The following is a 14,919-nucleotide window of genomic DNA, read 5'->3' on the forward strand; positions in this document are numbered from 1 at the left end:
CCTTGTCTTGTGCTGGGTTTCAAAGGGAATGCTTCCAGTTTTTGCCCATTCAGTATAATATTGGCTGTGGGTTTGTCATAAATAGCTCTTATTATTTTGGGATATGTCAATACCTAGTTTATTGAGAGTTTTTAGCGTAAAGCACTTTTGAATTTTGTTAAAAGCCTTCTCTGCATCTACTGAGATAATCATACGGTTTTTGTCTTTTGTTCTGTTTATGTGATGGATTACGTTTGTAGATTTGTGTATGTTGAACCAGCCTTGCGTCCCAGGAATGAAGCCAACTTGATTGTGATGGATAAGCTTTTTGATGTGCTGTTGTATTTGGTTTGCCAGTATTTTATTGAGGATTTTTGCATCAATGTTCATCTATTGACCTGAAATTTTCTTTTTAGTTATGTTTCTTCCAGGTTTTGGTATCAGGATGATGTTGGTCTCATAAATTAAATAGGGAGGATTCCCTCTTTTTGTTTTGTTAGGAATAGTTTCAGAAGGAATGATACCAGCTCCTCTTTGTACCCCTTGTAGAATTTAGCTGTAAACCTGTATGGTCCTGGACATTTTTTGGTTGGTATGCTATTAATTGCTGCTTCAATATCAGACCTTGTTATTGGTCTATTCAGGGATTCCACTTTTTCCTGGTTTAGTCTTTGGAGGGTGTAAGTGTCCAGGAATGTATCCATTTCTTCTAGATTTATTGGTTTATGTGCATAAAGTTGTTTGTAGTAATCTCTGATGGTAGTTTGTATTTCTGTAGGATCGGTGGTGATATACCCTTTATCATTTTTTATTGCATCTATTTGATTCTTCTCTCTTCTTTATTAGTCTGGCTAGCAATCTATTTTGCTGATCTTTAAAAAAAAAAAAACAGCTCTTGGATTCATTGTTTTTGAAGGGATTTGGGATCTCTATCTCCTTCAGTTCTGCTCTGATCTTAGTTATTTCTTGTCTTCTGCTAGCTTTTGAATTTGTTTGACCTTGCTTATCTAGTTCTTTTAATCATGACGTTAGGGTGTTGATTTTAGATCTTTCCTCTTTTCTCTTGCGGGAATTTATTGCTCTAAATTTCCCTCTAGACACTGCTTTAAATGTGTTCCAGAGATTCTTGTGCCCCAGAAGAATGTTGTTTCTTCATTCTCATTGGTTTCGAAGAACACCTTTATTTCCGCCTTCATTGCATTATTTATCCAGTAGTCATTCAGGAGCAGTTGTTCAGTTTCCATGTAGTTGTGTGGTCTTGAGTGAGTTTTTTAATCCTGAGTTCTAATCTGATTGCACTGTGGTCTGAGAGACTATTATGGTTTCCATTCTTTTGCATTTGCTGAGGAGTGTTTTAGTTCCAATTATATGGTCAATTTTAGAATAAGTGTGATGTGGTGCTGAGAAGAATGTATATTCTGTGGATTTGTGGTAGAGAGTGTAGATGTGTATTAGGTCAGCTTGGTCCAGACCAGAGTTCAAGTTTAATTTTCTGTCTCATTGTTCTAATATTGACAGTGGGGTGTTAAAGTCTCCCACCATTATTATGTGAGAGTCTGAGTCTCTTTGTAGGTCTTTAAGAACTTGCTTTATGTATCTGGGTGATCCTGTATTGGGTGCATATATATTTAGGATAGTTAGCTCTTCTTATTGCATTGATCCCTTTACCATTATGTAATGCTATTCTTTGTTTTGATCTTTGTTGGTTTAAAGTCTGTTTTATCAGAGACTGGGATTGCAACCCATGCTCTTTTTTTGCTCTCCATTTGCTTGATAAATCTTCCTCCATCCCTTTATTTTGAGCCTATGTGTGTCTTTGCATGTAAGATGGGTTTCCTGAATACAGCACACCAATGGGTTTTGACGCTTTATCGAATTTGCCAGTCCATGTCTTTTGATTGGGGCATTTAGCCCATTTACATTTAAGGTTAATATTTTTACATGTGAATTTGATCCTGCCATTTTGATGCTAGCTGGTTGTTTTTCCCATTAGTTGAGGCAACGTCTTCATAGTATCCATGGACTTTACAATTTGATATGTTTTTGCAGTGGCTGTTACTGGTTGTTCCTTTCCATGTTTAGTGCTTCCTTCAGGAGCTCTTGTACGGCAGACCTGGTGGTAACAAAATCTCTCAGCAGTTGCTTGTCAATAAAATATTTTATTTCTCTTTCACTTATGAAGCTTAGTTTGGCTAGATATGAAATTCTGGGTTGAAAATTATTTTCTTTAAGAATGTTGAATATTGGCCACCACTCTCTTCTGGCTTGTAGGGTTTCTTCCAGGAGATCCGCTGTGAGTCTAATGGGCTTCCCTTTGTGGGTAACCCGACCTTTCCCTCTGGCTGCCCTTAGCATTTTTTCCTTCATTTTAACCCTGGTGAATCTGATGATTATGTGTCTTGGAGTTGCTCTTCTTGAGGGGAATGTTTGTGGTGTTCAAATTTCCTGAATTTGAATGTTGGCCTGCCTTGATAGGTTGGGGAAGTTCTCCTGGATAGTATCCTGAAGAGTGTTTTGCAGCTTGGATTCATTCTCCCTGTCACTTTCAGGTACACCAATCAAACGTAGATTAGGTCTTTTCACATAATCCCATATTTCTTGGAGGCTTTGTTCATTTCTTTTCACTCTTTTTTCTCTGATCTTGCCTTCTCACTTTATTGCATTGAGCTGGTCTTTAATCTCTAATATCCTTTCTTCCACTTGATCAGTTTGGCTACTGAAACTTGTGTAGGCTTCAGGAAGTTCTTGTGGTGTGTTTTTCAGCTCCATGAAGTCATTTATGTTCTTCTGTATGCTGGTTATTCTAGTTCACATTTCGTCTAACCCTTTTTCAAGGTTCTTAGTTTCCTTGCATTGGTTAGAACATGCTCCTTTAGCTTGGAGAAGTTTATTACCCGCTTTCTGAAGCCTGCTTCTGTCAGTTCATCAAACTCATTCTCTACCCAGTTTTGTTCCCTTGCTGGTGAAGAGTTGTTATCCCTTAGAGGAGAAAAGGCATTGTGGTTTTTGGAGATTTCAGCCTTTTTATGCTGGTTGCTTCCCAACTTTGTGCATTTATCTACCTTTGGTCTTTGAAGTTGGTGATCTGTGGATGAAGTCTCTAAGTGGACATTCTTTCTGTTGATGTTGAAACTATTTCTTTCTGTTTGTTAGTTTTCCTTCTAACAGGCCCCTCTGCTTCAGGCCTACTGGTGTTTGCTGGAGGTCCACTCCAGAACCCTATTTGCTTGGGAATCACCAACAGGGGCTGCCGAACAGCAGAGATTGATGCCTGTTCCTTCCTCTGGTAGCTTCCTCCCAGAAGGGTACCTGCCGGGTACCTGCCAGATGCCAGCCAGAGCTCTCCTGTATGAGGTGTTTGTCAGCCCCTGCTGGGAGGTGTCTCCCAGTCATGATACAAGGGGATCAGGGAGCCACTTGAGGAGCCAGTCTGTCTCTTACCAGAGCTCCAGCAATGTACTGAGAGATCCATTGCTCCCTTCACAGCTGCTGGGCAGAGACATTTAACTCTGCTGAAGCTGAACCCAAAACCACCCCTTTTTCCAGGTTCTGTCCCAGGAAGGGGGGGGGCTTTATTTATAAGACCCTGATGGGCCGCTGCCTTATTTTCAGAGCTGCTCTGCCCAGCAAGAAGGGAGTCTAGTGACAGTCTGCCTGCAGAAGCCTTGCTGAGCTGCTGTGGTCTCCACCCAGTAACTGTGTAAACTTCCTGGTGACTTTGTTTACACAGGAGAGCTTAAAACCACCTACCTGAACCTCAGCAATGATGGACACTTCTCCCCACAATAAGCTTAAACATCCCAGGTTGAAATCAGACTGCTGTGCTGGCTGCAAGGATTTCAAGCCAGTGGATCTTAGCTTGCCAGTCTTGGGGGGGTGGGATATGCTGATCCAGATCAGTTGGCTCCCTGACTTCAGCCCCCTTTTTGAGGGAAATGAGTGGTTCTGTCTCACTGGCATTACAGGTGCCACGGGGATATGAGGGAAAAAAACCTGCTGCGGCTAAAACAGGCACCCAGTTTTGTGCTGAAAACCTGGGGTACTGGTAATATAGGCACTGGAGGGAATCTCTTGGTCTGTGGGTTGTGAAGACTGTGGGAAAAGCGTAGTATCTGAGCCAGAGTGTCAGGAAAAGTCCCTAATGGCTTCCCTTGGATAGGAGAGGGAGTTCTCCAGCCCCTTGTACTTCCTGGGTGAGGTGATGCCTCCTCCTGCTTCAGCTTGCCCTCCTTGGGCTGCACCCACTAACCAGTCCCAATGAGATGAACCTGGTACTTCACTCAGTTGGAAATGCGGAGATCACCTGCCTTCTGTGTCACTCTCGCTGGGAACTGCGCACTGGAGCTATTCCTATTTGGCCATCTTGGCAGAAATCCCCAAAATCTATAGTTTTTAATGGAAACAGCTTGACCAAAAATCTGCCACAGAATTTTGAGTTCCATGAAAACAAGTTTAATGAAGAAAATAAAAGAGGGGGGACAGTCCCTTTTTGGAGACCAAAGCCCTCTTAGGACCAATGCAGGTGTACTTTCAGGGCAGTGGGGAAAGCAGAGGTGGCTGGAAGGAAATTCCATGTCTTGGGATGTGGATAAGGCTGTGGAAGCTACTGATATCTATGCCATTGTATGGGGCTGGGAATGGGGATGGGGGTGGGGTAGAGGCTGATGTCCTTAAAAGAACAAGTAGACTAGATTGAAGTCCCAGGAGAAAAGAAATGGAAAACCCACAAAAGTAAATTGAAAATTTTAAAAATATAGATGGTCTAGGTAAAAATAATAGTAATCTAAATTATCTATCCTTTATGTCTTTTACCAAGTATGATAGTGAATATTTCTTAAATTTATTTTAATGATGTCTTTGATTAAAAATCTTTCCTACTTATTTTTGTTAAAAATTGATAAAGTATGTTTTCTTATAACTTAGAAAGTAATTGTTTTTCTTTTTCTTTCTTTTTCTGAGATGAAGTCTTGCCCTGTCTCCCAGGCTGGAGTGCAGTGGCGCAATCTTAGCTCAATGCAACCTTTGTCTCCTGGGTTAAAGTGATTCTCCTGCCTCAGCCTCCTGAGTAGCTGTGATTACAGGCACCTGCCATTATGCCAAGCTAATTTTTGTAATTTTTTAGTAGATATGGGGTTTCACCCTGTTGGCCAGGCTGGTCTTGAACTCCTGACCTCAGGTGATCCACCCATCTCGGCCTCCCAAAGTGCTGTGATTACAGGTGTGAGCCACCACGCCTGGCCAGAAAATAATTTTTATACATATTAATTAACATGTTAATACCTACAAGGCAAATGCATACTAATGACATATCTAGAATTATGAACTGATAGAGTTTAAAGGAAAATATGTAGTTAGAGTTAGCATACAAACAGCACTGGCCAATTTAATACTCAATTACTTGTATATCTGTAGTGCAATCTCAGAGTTATAACCTAATATTGAATGGACTTTAGCCCATAGAAATGCCAGTGAAGACTGAAAAGACTCAGATGTTAATTTTTTTTTTTTTTTAATTTTTAGATTAACACCATTTCCCTTTTATTTTTTAGGGTTGTTTGGGGTTTGTCCCACCTCTTTTAGTATATCCTTAACTAAATGTTAATAATTATTTTTAAATATTTATTGTATGCCAGATAGTAAGTGTTTTATATATTAACTCATCTAGTCCTTAAGAACCTCTTATAATGGGTTCTAGAATTATTCTTATTTTGTAAATGAGGACTCCAAGGCATACAGAAGATAAGACACTTACCTAAGGGAGACATAAACATTAGCCCCCAAGTCCCAGAGTTCAATTTTGGGCCCAGGTAGTTGAAAGCAGTCCTCTTAGCTAATACTTTAGGAACTGCCCCTTAGAGTAAGATGCTAATTGCACAGAGTGGGACTAATAACACAACAGCAGAATATGCAAACAGGTCATTCTAATATTGCCTTGTAATTGTTTTTAGTACCTGCTAATAAAACCCCATATCTTTAAAAATAATTGAATACATTGGTTCAAATATGTTCAAGATTATCGAGAAGTTTGCAGTTACTGAACCACAAGGACAGAAATTGTTTGAAAATAATTTTGCATCACTGTAACCATGACAACAGTTATGGTTTATGGTTGAAGTCTTTTATTGTTTTCTGAACTTTAACCTATTTTTCTTTCTTCTTGAATATTTTGTACATAACTAAAAATAACTTCTAACTTGGAAAGACTTTTTTCTCGTATAAATCAGTTTGTTCAATGGGAGGAGTGGAGAGCCTTAGGTTGAAATCAACAAAAAGCATTGAAATGACCAAAATACGAACAGAATTCAGTGGCTGACCAGAGTAGTTGACTCCTGGTTAACCAAGATTAGCTTACAAATAAATAGCATTGCAACAATATAATTAACTACATGCTACCCATTACAATAAAATTCTAGCACAACAAAAGATTCTGTACGTTTCTTGGAATTTTATACACAGGGTATATAAGGAGAGCCATGGTGGAATTGTTTCACCTGGAAGAATGTTACTTTAGTAGTGTGTCTTCTGGAAGCATTTCATGAAAAGGCTATATATTTAAATTGTATGTTATGGCTCTTATATTGATTTCTCTTGCTGATTCAGACAGTCCTTTACATGATAAACAGAATTATTCTCACACATTGTTTTCCTTTCCATACATCTTCTAAGTTTTATTCGTGCTGCATCATTTTTATCTAAGCCACAATGGTAATAAATGTCGCAGCCACGCTGGCCCTGAAAATATCCTTTTGATCAATATCCATGTTCGGTTCTTAAGGCTAAGATACACCTGATCCAAGAGAAGCAGAAGTCCTCAGGGTTGTTTTTTTTTTAATTATTTCAAAACTTTTAGAGAAAAAACTCACTCTGTTTATGGAAATAATGGGAATTTTAAGCAACTTAGCTGTTGTCAAAGTCATGCTGTCTTAGCTGGATTCCTAGTGAGATCAGCCAAATCTGAATTGTTATCCTTTCTACCCTCAGTTCTTTTCTGCCTCCTGTATCCCTGCTCCATACATGGGTTCTCAAGCCAGAAACTAAAGATGAGTTCCACTTGTACCCCCTTTCCACATACAGTCAACTTGTATGTGCTGTCCTCTGTCCGTTCCAATTATTGTCTGAATCCGTTTTTCTCTCCCTGCCTCCTATTCCCATGCCACTCTACTCTTTTCTTTTTTTCTGAGACAGGGTCTTGCTGTGTCACCCAGGCTGGAGTGCAGTGGTGCACTATAGCTCTCTATGTCCTTCACCTCCCAGACTCAAGCCATCCCCCTGTCTTAACCTCCCAAGTAGCTGGAAATAGAGGCACATGCCACCATGCCCTACTAATTTTTGAATTTTTTTAAAGAGGTGTAGCCTTAATATGTCATCCAGCTGGTCATAAGGACTTTAGCACTGACACCGAATAGGAGAAGGAGCCGTTTGGAGGGTTTGAGATGAGTTACAGTGTGAGGGTTGATACTGAGTGTCAACTTGATTGGATTGAAGGATGTGAAGTACTGATCCTGGGTGTGTCTGTGAAGGTGTTGCCAAAGGAGGTTCATGTTTGAGTCAGTGGGCTGGGAAAGGCAGACCCACCCGCAATCTGGGTGGGCACCATCTAATCAGCTGTCAGTGTGGCCAGAATAAAGCAGGCTGAGAAACATAAGTCTAGCCTCCCAGCCTACAATTTTCTCCCGTGCTGGACCCTTCCTGCCCTGGAACATCGGACTCCAAACTCTTCAGTTTTGGGACTCGGACTGTCTTTCCTTGCTCCTTAGCTTGTATATGGCCTATTGTGGGACTTTGTAATCATGGGAGTTGATACTTAATAAACTCCCCTTTATATATATAAAGTATATATGTCAGGGTTCTCTAGAGGGACAGAACTAATAGTATGTATTTATATATATAATTGTGTGTGTGTGTATATACACACTATTATATATATTCTATCATATTTAATATACTCTTATATATACTATTAGTTCTGTCCCTCTAGAGAACCCTGACTCATACATAAGGTACGCTCTGACTTTCACTTTATGGATGATCACTGTAACTACACTGTTGAAAATAGACAGTGGAGTGTTCAGGGGAAAAGCAGAAGATGAGATGGACGATGATTGCAGTAAGGAGGGAAAATGATAGTGACTTAGACCAGGGAGTGAGGGAATGAGACGTGCCCAATTCCTAATGTGTGCTGCTCTAACATTGAATGGGCTAAGAAAGAGGAACAAAGTGGTCAACACTGAGTCAGGTTTTTGTCTAAGTGGCTGGAATGCTATAGTTGGCCTTAAGTGAGGTGCATTAAACTGTGAGAGGGGCAGGTTTGGAAAGGCGGTTCAGGAGGTCATTATCGGACAATCAAATGGAGTTGCATGAAGACAGCTGGATATACAAGTCTGGAGTTCAAGGGTGGGGTCTAGGCTGGAGATGAATTTAGGAGTCATCCGTGTGAGACTGGATAAGCTCACTAATGGATATGGACAGAATATAGAACGCAGCAGAATTCCAAGGACTGAGCCACAGGGACACAAGTGTCAGCCTAAGGAAGCTGTGAGGCATGAGACAAGGTAGGACAAAACCCCGGAAAGTGTCCTGTCCAGAGAAAGCAAGTCGGAAGGAAGGAAGGAATAACCAGATCACATGCTACTGTGAGTCAAGTAAGATGAGCACTGAGACCTCAGCAGTACCTTTAGCAAAGAGAAAAGAGCAGCTATGGTGAAGCGGCGGAAGTGAACACAGATTAGAACAGGTTCCGTTGGGAATTGAAGACAGCGAATTGTAAACAACTAATCCAAGGAGTTTTGTAAGGCAGGGCAAGCAGAGAAATACAGGCGGGGGGCAGGGGGTGAGTAGAGGCAGAACTGGGTGAAAAGGGATTTTATTCTAAGTTTTGAAAAATAACAGCACATCTGTAGGCTAGTGGAAATGATTCAGCATCAAGGGAAATTGAATAATTTAGGAGAGAGAGAAGAGAATTCCTGAGACTTGCCCTTGAGTAGAAGAGCGAGAGTAAGATACAGAGTACAAATCTGAGGTGACAGACAGGAACACAGAGAGCTCCCCCAGTGATAAGAGAGAGGGTGCAGATGGGGTTGGGCACACAGACAACGGGAGCAGTGGAAGATCTCTTGTGACTGTCAGGTTTCTTAGTGACATGGAAATCTTGGTCATCAGCTGAAAGTGAGGCTTGAAGGGGAGGTAGTCGAGAGGAGAAAGTGTGAAATGGTTATCTAGGAGAGGGGGAGAGTGAACAATGAAAATATAGCATGCCTTCTTGGCAGAAATAAAGTCCCACTTATGATTTGTTATGAAATTTAAGATGAACTCACTTTCCATGGCTGTGCACACCATGTTCCACCTCTAGAACACAGAGGGCTGGGCATGGTGGCTCACGCCTGTAATCCCAGCACTTTGGGAGGCTACAGTGGGCAGATCACTTGAGGTCAGGAGTTCAAAACCAGCCTGGCCAACATGGTGAAATGCTGTCTTTACTAAAAATAGAAAAATTAGCTGGGTGTGGTGGTGGGCACCTGTAATCTCAGCTACTTGGGAGGCTGAGGCACAAGAATTGCTTGAACCCCAGAGGTGAAGGCTGCAGTGAGCCATGATTGCACCACTGCACTCCAGCCTGGGCAGCAGAGTGAGATTCTGTCTCAAAAAATAAAAAGAATTTAAAAATTAAAAAAAAAAAAAAAAAAAACAGGAGTGTGGGCAAATAGTGGCCAAGTGAGTATCTTGAAGTGAGAAAGGGATGAGAGCATTGATGGTATAATGCAAGAATCAGATCTAGTTAGACATTGGAATTTATACTTGAAAATCTAAGAAACAAATTGGTAAATTCAATAGATGGTGGGTGCTGGTGAGGGATTGTTGAATTCAGTATCTTGGAGAGACTGAACAGGAAATACAGAAAAGGGTAAAGGAAAGGATAATTGAAACTAAGTTTATGGAAGAGTTGTAATTAATGATAAGGACAAGAGCTAAATTATGCTTCTCAAACTTTAGTGTGCATATGAATCCTCTGAAGTTCTTATTAGGATATGTATTTTGATTTGGTAATAGGTTGGCAGAGCCTTAGATTCTGTATGTCTATCAGATTCTGTATGTCTACCAAGCTCCCAGTGACGCTGATTCTATTGATCCAGGGATTGCATTTTTAAGGGTAACAATCTAGACTGATATTTCTCAACCCTCACAGTAAATTACAACCATTAGGGAGCTTAAAACACTCTGATGATAGACCGATGAATTGGAGTTTTTGTGGATTGGATTTAGCTTCTCTGAATTTAGAATTAATATGACCTCTGGCCTAGAATGTGTGACCTTGGAGGATAAGATCATTGCAGGATGGAGGGTCATGAAATTGAAAAACCAAGATGTTAGAAGTGTCATCTTTGTGGTTATTAAACTCTTCACAAATTATGCTTTAGATAAAGTGACTGTTAATCCAGAGGTCTGTAAATAACTACAAAAACGTCAAAATTGGGTGATATAATCTGATGGCATAATATTCAAGGCAAAGATGTTTAGAGAGAACAAACAGACTGAAAGAGACAATACTGAGCCCGGACAACACTTACCCACCCCAGGCCCAGCGGCATGTTGGATTTGGGAAATGGAATATCCGCCCCTTCAGAAGACTCCAGAAGAAACGATGGCATCAGAAAGATGTAAACTTTAGTATGAGAAGAATGTGAAGGAAACAATCTAAAAAGAGACTGAAATTTTAGAAGATTTTCATGCTGTATTCCAGGCGGCATGGAAGAGGGTCAGGACTTTTGGAGCTGGTGGCGTGCAGCCCCTGGGATTACAGCACAGGAGGTGAGGGATGGCCTGCAGTCCGGACTCAGCCTCTCATAGAGATGACTGTCTCAGAGCAGAGTGCTGTGATATGGCTGGCAGCCCTGGGGTGTAAGGGACTGGTGGGGGGTCTTGTCAGAAGCTGGAGGAGTCCTGGGCCCCCCCCCCTTCACTCCCACAGCTATTTTCTGGCTGTAGAACCCTTTATTTCTCAAAACAAAGGTGTGAAAGCAAATCTGGTGTGGAAAACGCATAAAAGCAGAGTTTCTGTGATTCAAGTGGTAGTTAGGGGAGGAGAGCAGTGCCCCCCACAGGGGCCTATCAACACTCCTGGGGCTTCTCAGGGGTCCTGAGGTTCAGGTCAGAACCACTCTCCAACATAGGCTGGAGACACCCAAGGCAAATGGGTCATTATCTATAATCGAGTAAAGATCAGGTATCCAACAATAATGTCTCTTCAAATCTTTTGTTAACCATGCAGATTGAGCACTTCTTTCTGTGTAATAAACTCTTCATACAAACAAGTGGTTTGAAATATCCCTTGGGATTTTCTTATGTCATTTATGATTAGGAGAACGTCCCTGTTAAACTGACATCATTTACATAGGAGAAACCATAGTTTTGAATAGCTATGTGTTCTCCAGAAGCAAAGGTTCTCAATGAACCAAAGGTATGAATGTGAGTAGGTTTTTAAGAAAGTACTTCCAAGAGAACCCTGTAAAGTGGGCGAACAAGCAGGAGAGAGAAACCTAGTACAGGCTGAGTGACCCTTCTACAGAATGCTCAAGACCAGAATTGTATGGACTCGGGTTCTAGAATATTTGCATATACATAATGAGATATGTTGGGAATAGGATCCAAGTTCAAACACGAAATTCATTCATTTTATATGCATGTTATGCACATAGCCGGGAGGGAATTTCATACAATATTTTAGATAATTTTTGCCTGAAACAAAGTTTGTTCACACTAAACCATCAGAAAGCAAAGGGGTCACTACGTGAGCCACTCGTGGACAGTCTGTGGTTGTTTGGTGTCACGGTCTTCCCTTGGGGATGCTGAATAAACTGTGCATTTTGCACCTGCGTTTTGACTGCAACCAGCCACGAGGTCATGTGTGGGATTTTCTTTTTGTGGCGTCACGTTGGTGCTCAAAATGTTTCGGACTTTGGAGCATTTCAGATTCCAGATTTTTTGATTAGGTATGCTCCATTTATAATAGTGTCAATTCATGTCAATTCAGGTACAGTCTCAAGGATGTAGCTTCAGCCTCATCCCTGCAAGGGACTTCTGGAAAGTTACAGCTCAGATTCCGACCCAGTGGGACAGAAGCCATATTTCTGCACCCACTAGTCAATGGCTAATGGGGAAGTTGTAGAAATTCCTAGGCACTTTCAGGCAAAGACAATCCATGAGTCTGAGGGCTGTTCTTCAGTGAAGAGGAGCAGGTATGGGTACTTGAAAGAGAAGCTCACTGAGCACAGAAATTGCAGAAGGGCTGCAAGAACAACTGTCAGAAAGGGAGCCCATCAGTGCCTTGCGTGATAGAAGGCTTTCTTTAGAAAGGCATAGATAACCTAGGTAAAGATTCCACTCAAAAATATTACCTTCATCTTGTAATTATCTCTCCAAGAGATTTTTAGCAGTGATAAATTATGCCACCTTCTCCCATGCACTTCCAGCAGGATCTTATTTCCACACATAGGGTGAAGCATTGAGAAAATCCTGGTCAAGTGAATATGAGTATACACCTGAGAGATACCTAGGCATGGCTATGACTGAATGTGCAGTCTGTATTTTAAAACAAAATACATATTTGAAATACCCACTGTTTTAAATGGATTCTATTCTTTTTCTCACTACCCTAAGTGTAAATATCAAGAATGTTTAGAGTTTTAAACATTTACATCATTACAAATAGTTTGTCTACAACCTCATACATTTCTGTATTTCAGGATTGTTGTTGATTTTTATTTTTCTCTATAAATGTTGGCTTCTCTTCTAAGGATTAGAGGAGCATTATTTGAGAGTCCCTGCCTTAAATGTAATTTAGAGTTGTGCAATGTCAAACCCACTGACAGATTTAGAGATTAATTTCTAGACCTCTTCTGGTGCTCGAGAAACTCCTTAAGGTTTTGAAAATGGCAAAAATATTGACTCCCTACCACTAAAGGTTACCTGTATCCACATTCACCCTAATGCAAAAGGAGAGTTTAAGTGTGGTAAATATCAACATTGTTTGTTGTTTTGCTTTATGGAAAAACCTGTGCATAGAAAAAAATAAGGCAACTGCCAGAATAAGAAATAGTTTACCTCCAGAAGAACAGCTTATACACCTGTGTTTTCCTCTTTTCATTCAGCAAGTATAACATCACTGTTATTACATTAATATTATTCACATAGAAAAAAAAGTTCAGCAGCTTTAAGTGGTCATGTCTTAAGGTCAGGTTCCTAAAAAGCACACCGTGAACCAAAGATTTAAATGTTAGCATTTTGCAAAATGAAGGATTTGAGTATGATTTATAAGCTACTCAGATTGTATTAAGAATTGGTAGAAAAAAATTTTTAAATATTTTGACCGAGATACCTTTCCAAATAAGTGTTTTGCTACATTTTGAAGTCAGGGCATTTTCAGGGATATTTAATCCACATGTTTCAGTGAGGCTACATATAAATCATCCAAATGTTATTTTATTACAGCTATGTGATGTCTAAAATGCTTTTGTGCTTTTAAAAATAGTCGTTATTTTTTTTTTCTAGAAAGCAGCAGGTAAGTTGCCAAGAGTAAACAAATAGAAAAGGCTTGAGTTCAGTTTGAAACGCTTATCCTATTATTTTTGATTGGGTTCTGAACTTGGCAGCACGCGTTCCCCATTTGTGCCTACAGGGCAAAGTAAAAACAATCTGAACACTGTATTTCCCAATTGGTTCATTGACATTTGAGAATAATGTAGTACAGATAGAACCAGCATGTTTGGCAGGTGAGTGATACTTAACATGACCTTGGAAAGTTACTTCCCACCAGTTTGCAGAAGTTCACGGCCTGGAACAACATTGTACATTTTACAAAACACGGGTTACGACAGACAGCCATCGAGGGATCCATGCTGGGGATTTATCTATTTTTCTCATGTATCTTTAGGTGGAATGGTTGAAAAATGAAGACATAATTGATCCTGTTGAAGATCGGAATTTTTATATTACTATTGATCACAACCTCATCATAAAGCAGGCCCGCCTCTCTGATACTGCAAATTATACCTGTGTTGCCAAAAACATTGTTGCCAAGAGGAAAAGCACAACTGCCACTGTCATAGTCTACGGTGAGTGACCCTTCAGGGTTTTAGTCTAGTTCCTGTCTAACTGCAGTTTCTCATTGGCATCAGTGTCTTAACTCAAGCCAGAAGCCCTTTTTTAAAATCTCATTTTATTTTAGACAGAGTCTTGCTCCATCACCCAGGCTGGAGTACAATGGCATGACCATAGCTCACTGTAACCTTGACCTCCTGAGCTCAAGGGATCCTCCCACTTCAGCCTCCCCTCAGTAGCTGGTACAGGCATGCACCACCATGCTGGGTTCTAGAAGCCCCTTTTCAATCTCCATCACTACTTGCTTGCTGCTTTTCACAGGGCCAGTGAGGTTTAATTGCTTCCCTGCTACTCATATGAAAGGACAGACTCAGGCATTCTCAGCCCTTTGTCAGTCAGCTTCTCGGAAAGCAAAGGAAGCCTCCCTGAGTGCCTGCTGCTTCTGTAAGCCCTCTTCTCTCCAGAACCTGCACCACCAAGATCTAGATTGAGTTCTAAAGATGAATATGCCTTGTTCAGCCGGCTGATGTTTCTATGAGTCTGGCCTTGGTCGTATCATTACAAACCCTTAGAAAGCAGGAGCTGACCTATTTGCAAAATACATCAGCACAGTTTTAGGTACTTACAACTCATTCTGCTCACTCCATCAAAGGTGTGCAGAGTGAAGATACTGCCTTATCTAGCCAGGTGGCCCTAATCCTAACAACATGGTAAAGTCCAACAAAGCAACTTCTTAGGAAGCTTCCTCTCATGCCCTGGTCCTTTCTAAGCCAGTTCATCTCTAAACCTATCAATTCTCTGGAAGTACAAAGCAATTTCATGCCCCATTTTGATGTGGCAAATATG

General features: G+C 40.7%; 1 protein-coding gene across 2 annotated transcripts in view; it reads left to right on the plus strand.

Annotated features, from left to right (window-relative positions):
- UNC5C (unc-5 netrin receptor C) overlaps positions 1–14,919 on the plus strand; it is a 393,986-nt gene that overhangs the window by 296,237 nt on the left and 82,830 nt on the right. For both annotated transcript variants that reach the window (XM_032239558.1, XM_032239559.1), the window contains exon 5: positions 13,907–14,087. In XM_032239558.1, the coding sequence (XP_032095449.1) occupies positions 13,907–14,087 (181 nt within the window). The remainder of the gene's footprint in view (positions 1–13,906; positions 14,088–14,919) is intronic.

The sequence above is a fragment of the Sapajus apella genome, unplaced genomic scaffold, assembly GCF_009761245.1.
Source record: "Sapajus apella isolate SASKATOON/1434 unplaced genomic scaffold, GSC_monkey_1.0 scaffold45, whole genome shotgun sequence".
Lineage (NCBI taxonomy): Eukaryota > Metazoa > Chordata > Mammalia > Primates > Cebidae > Sapajus > Sapajus apella.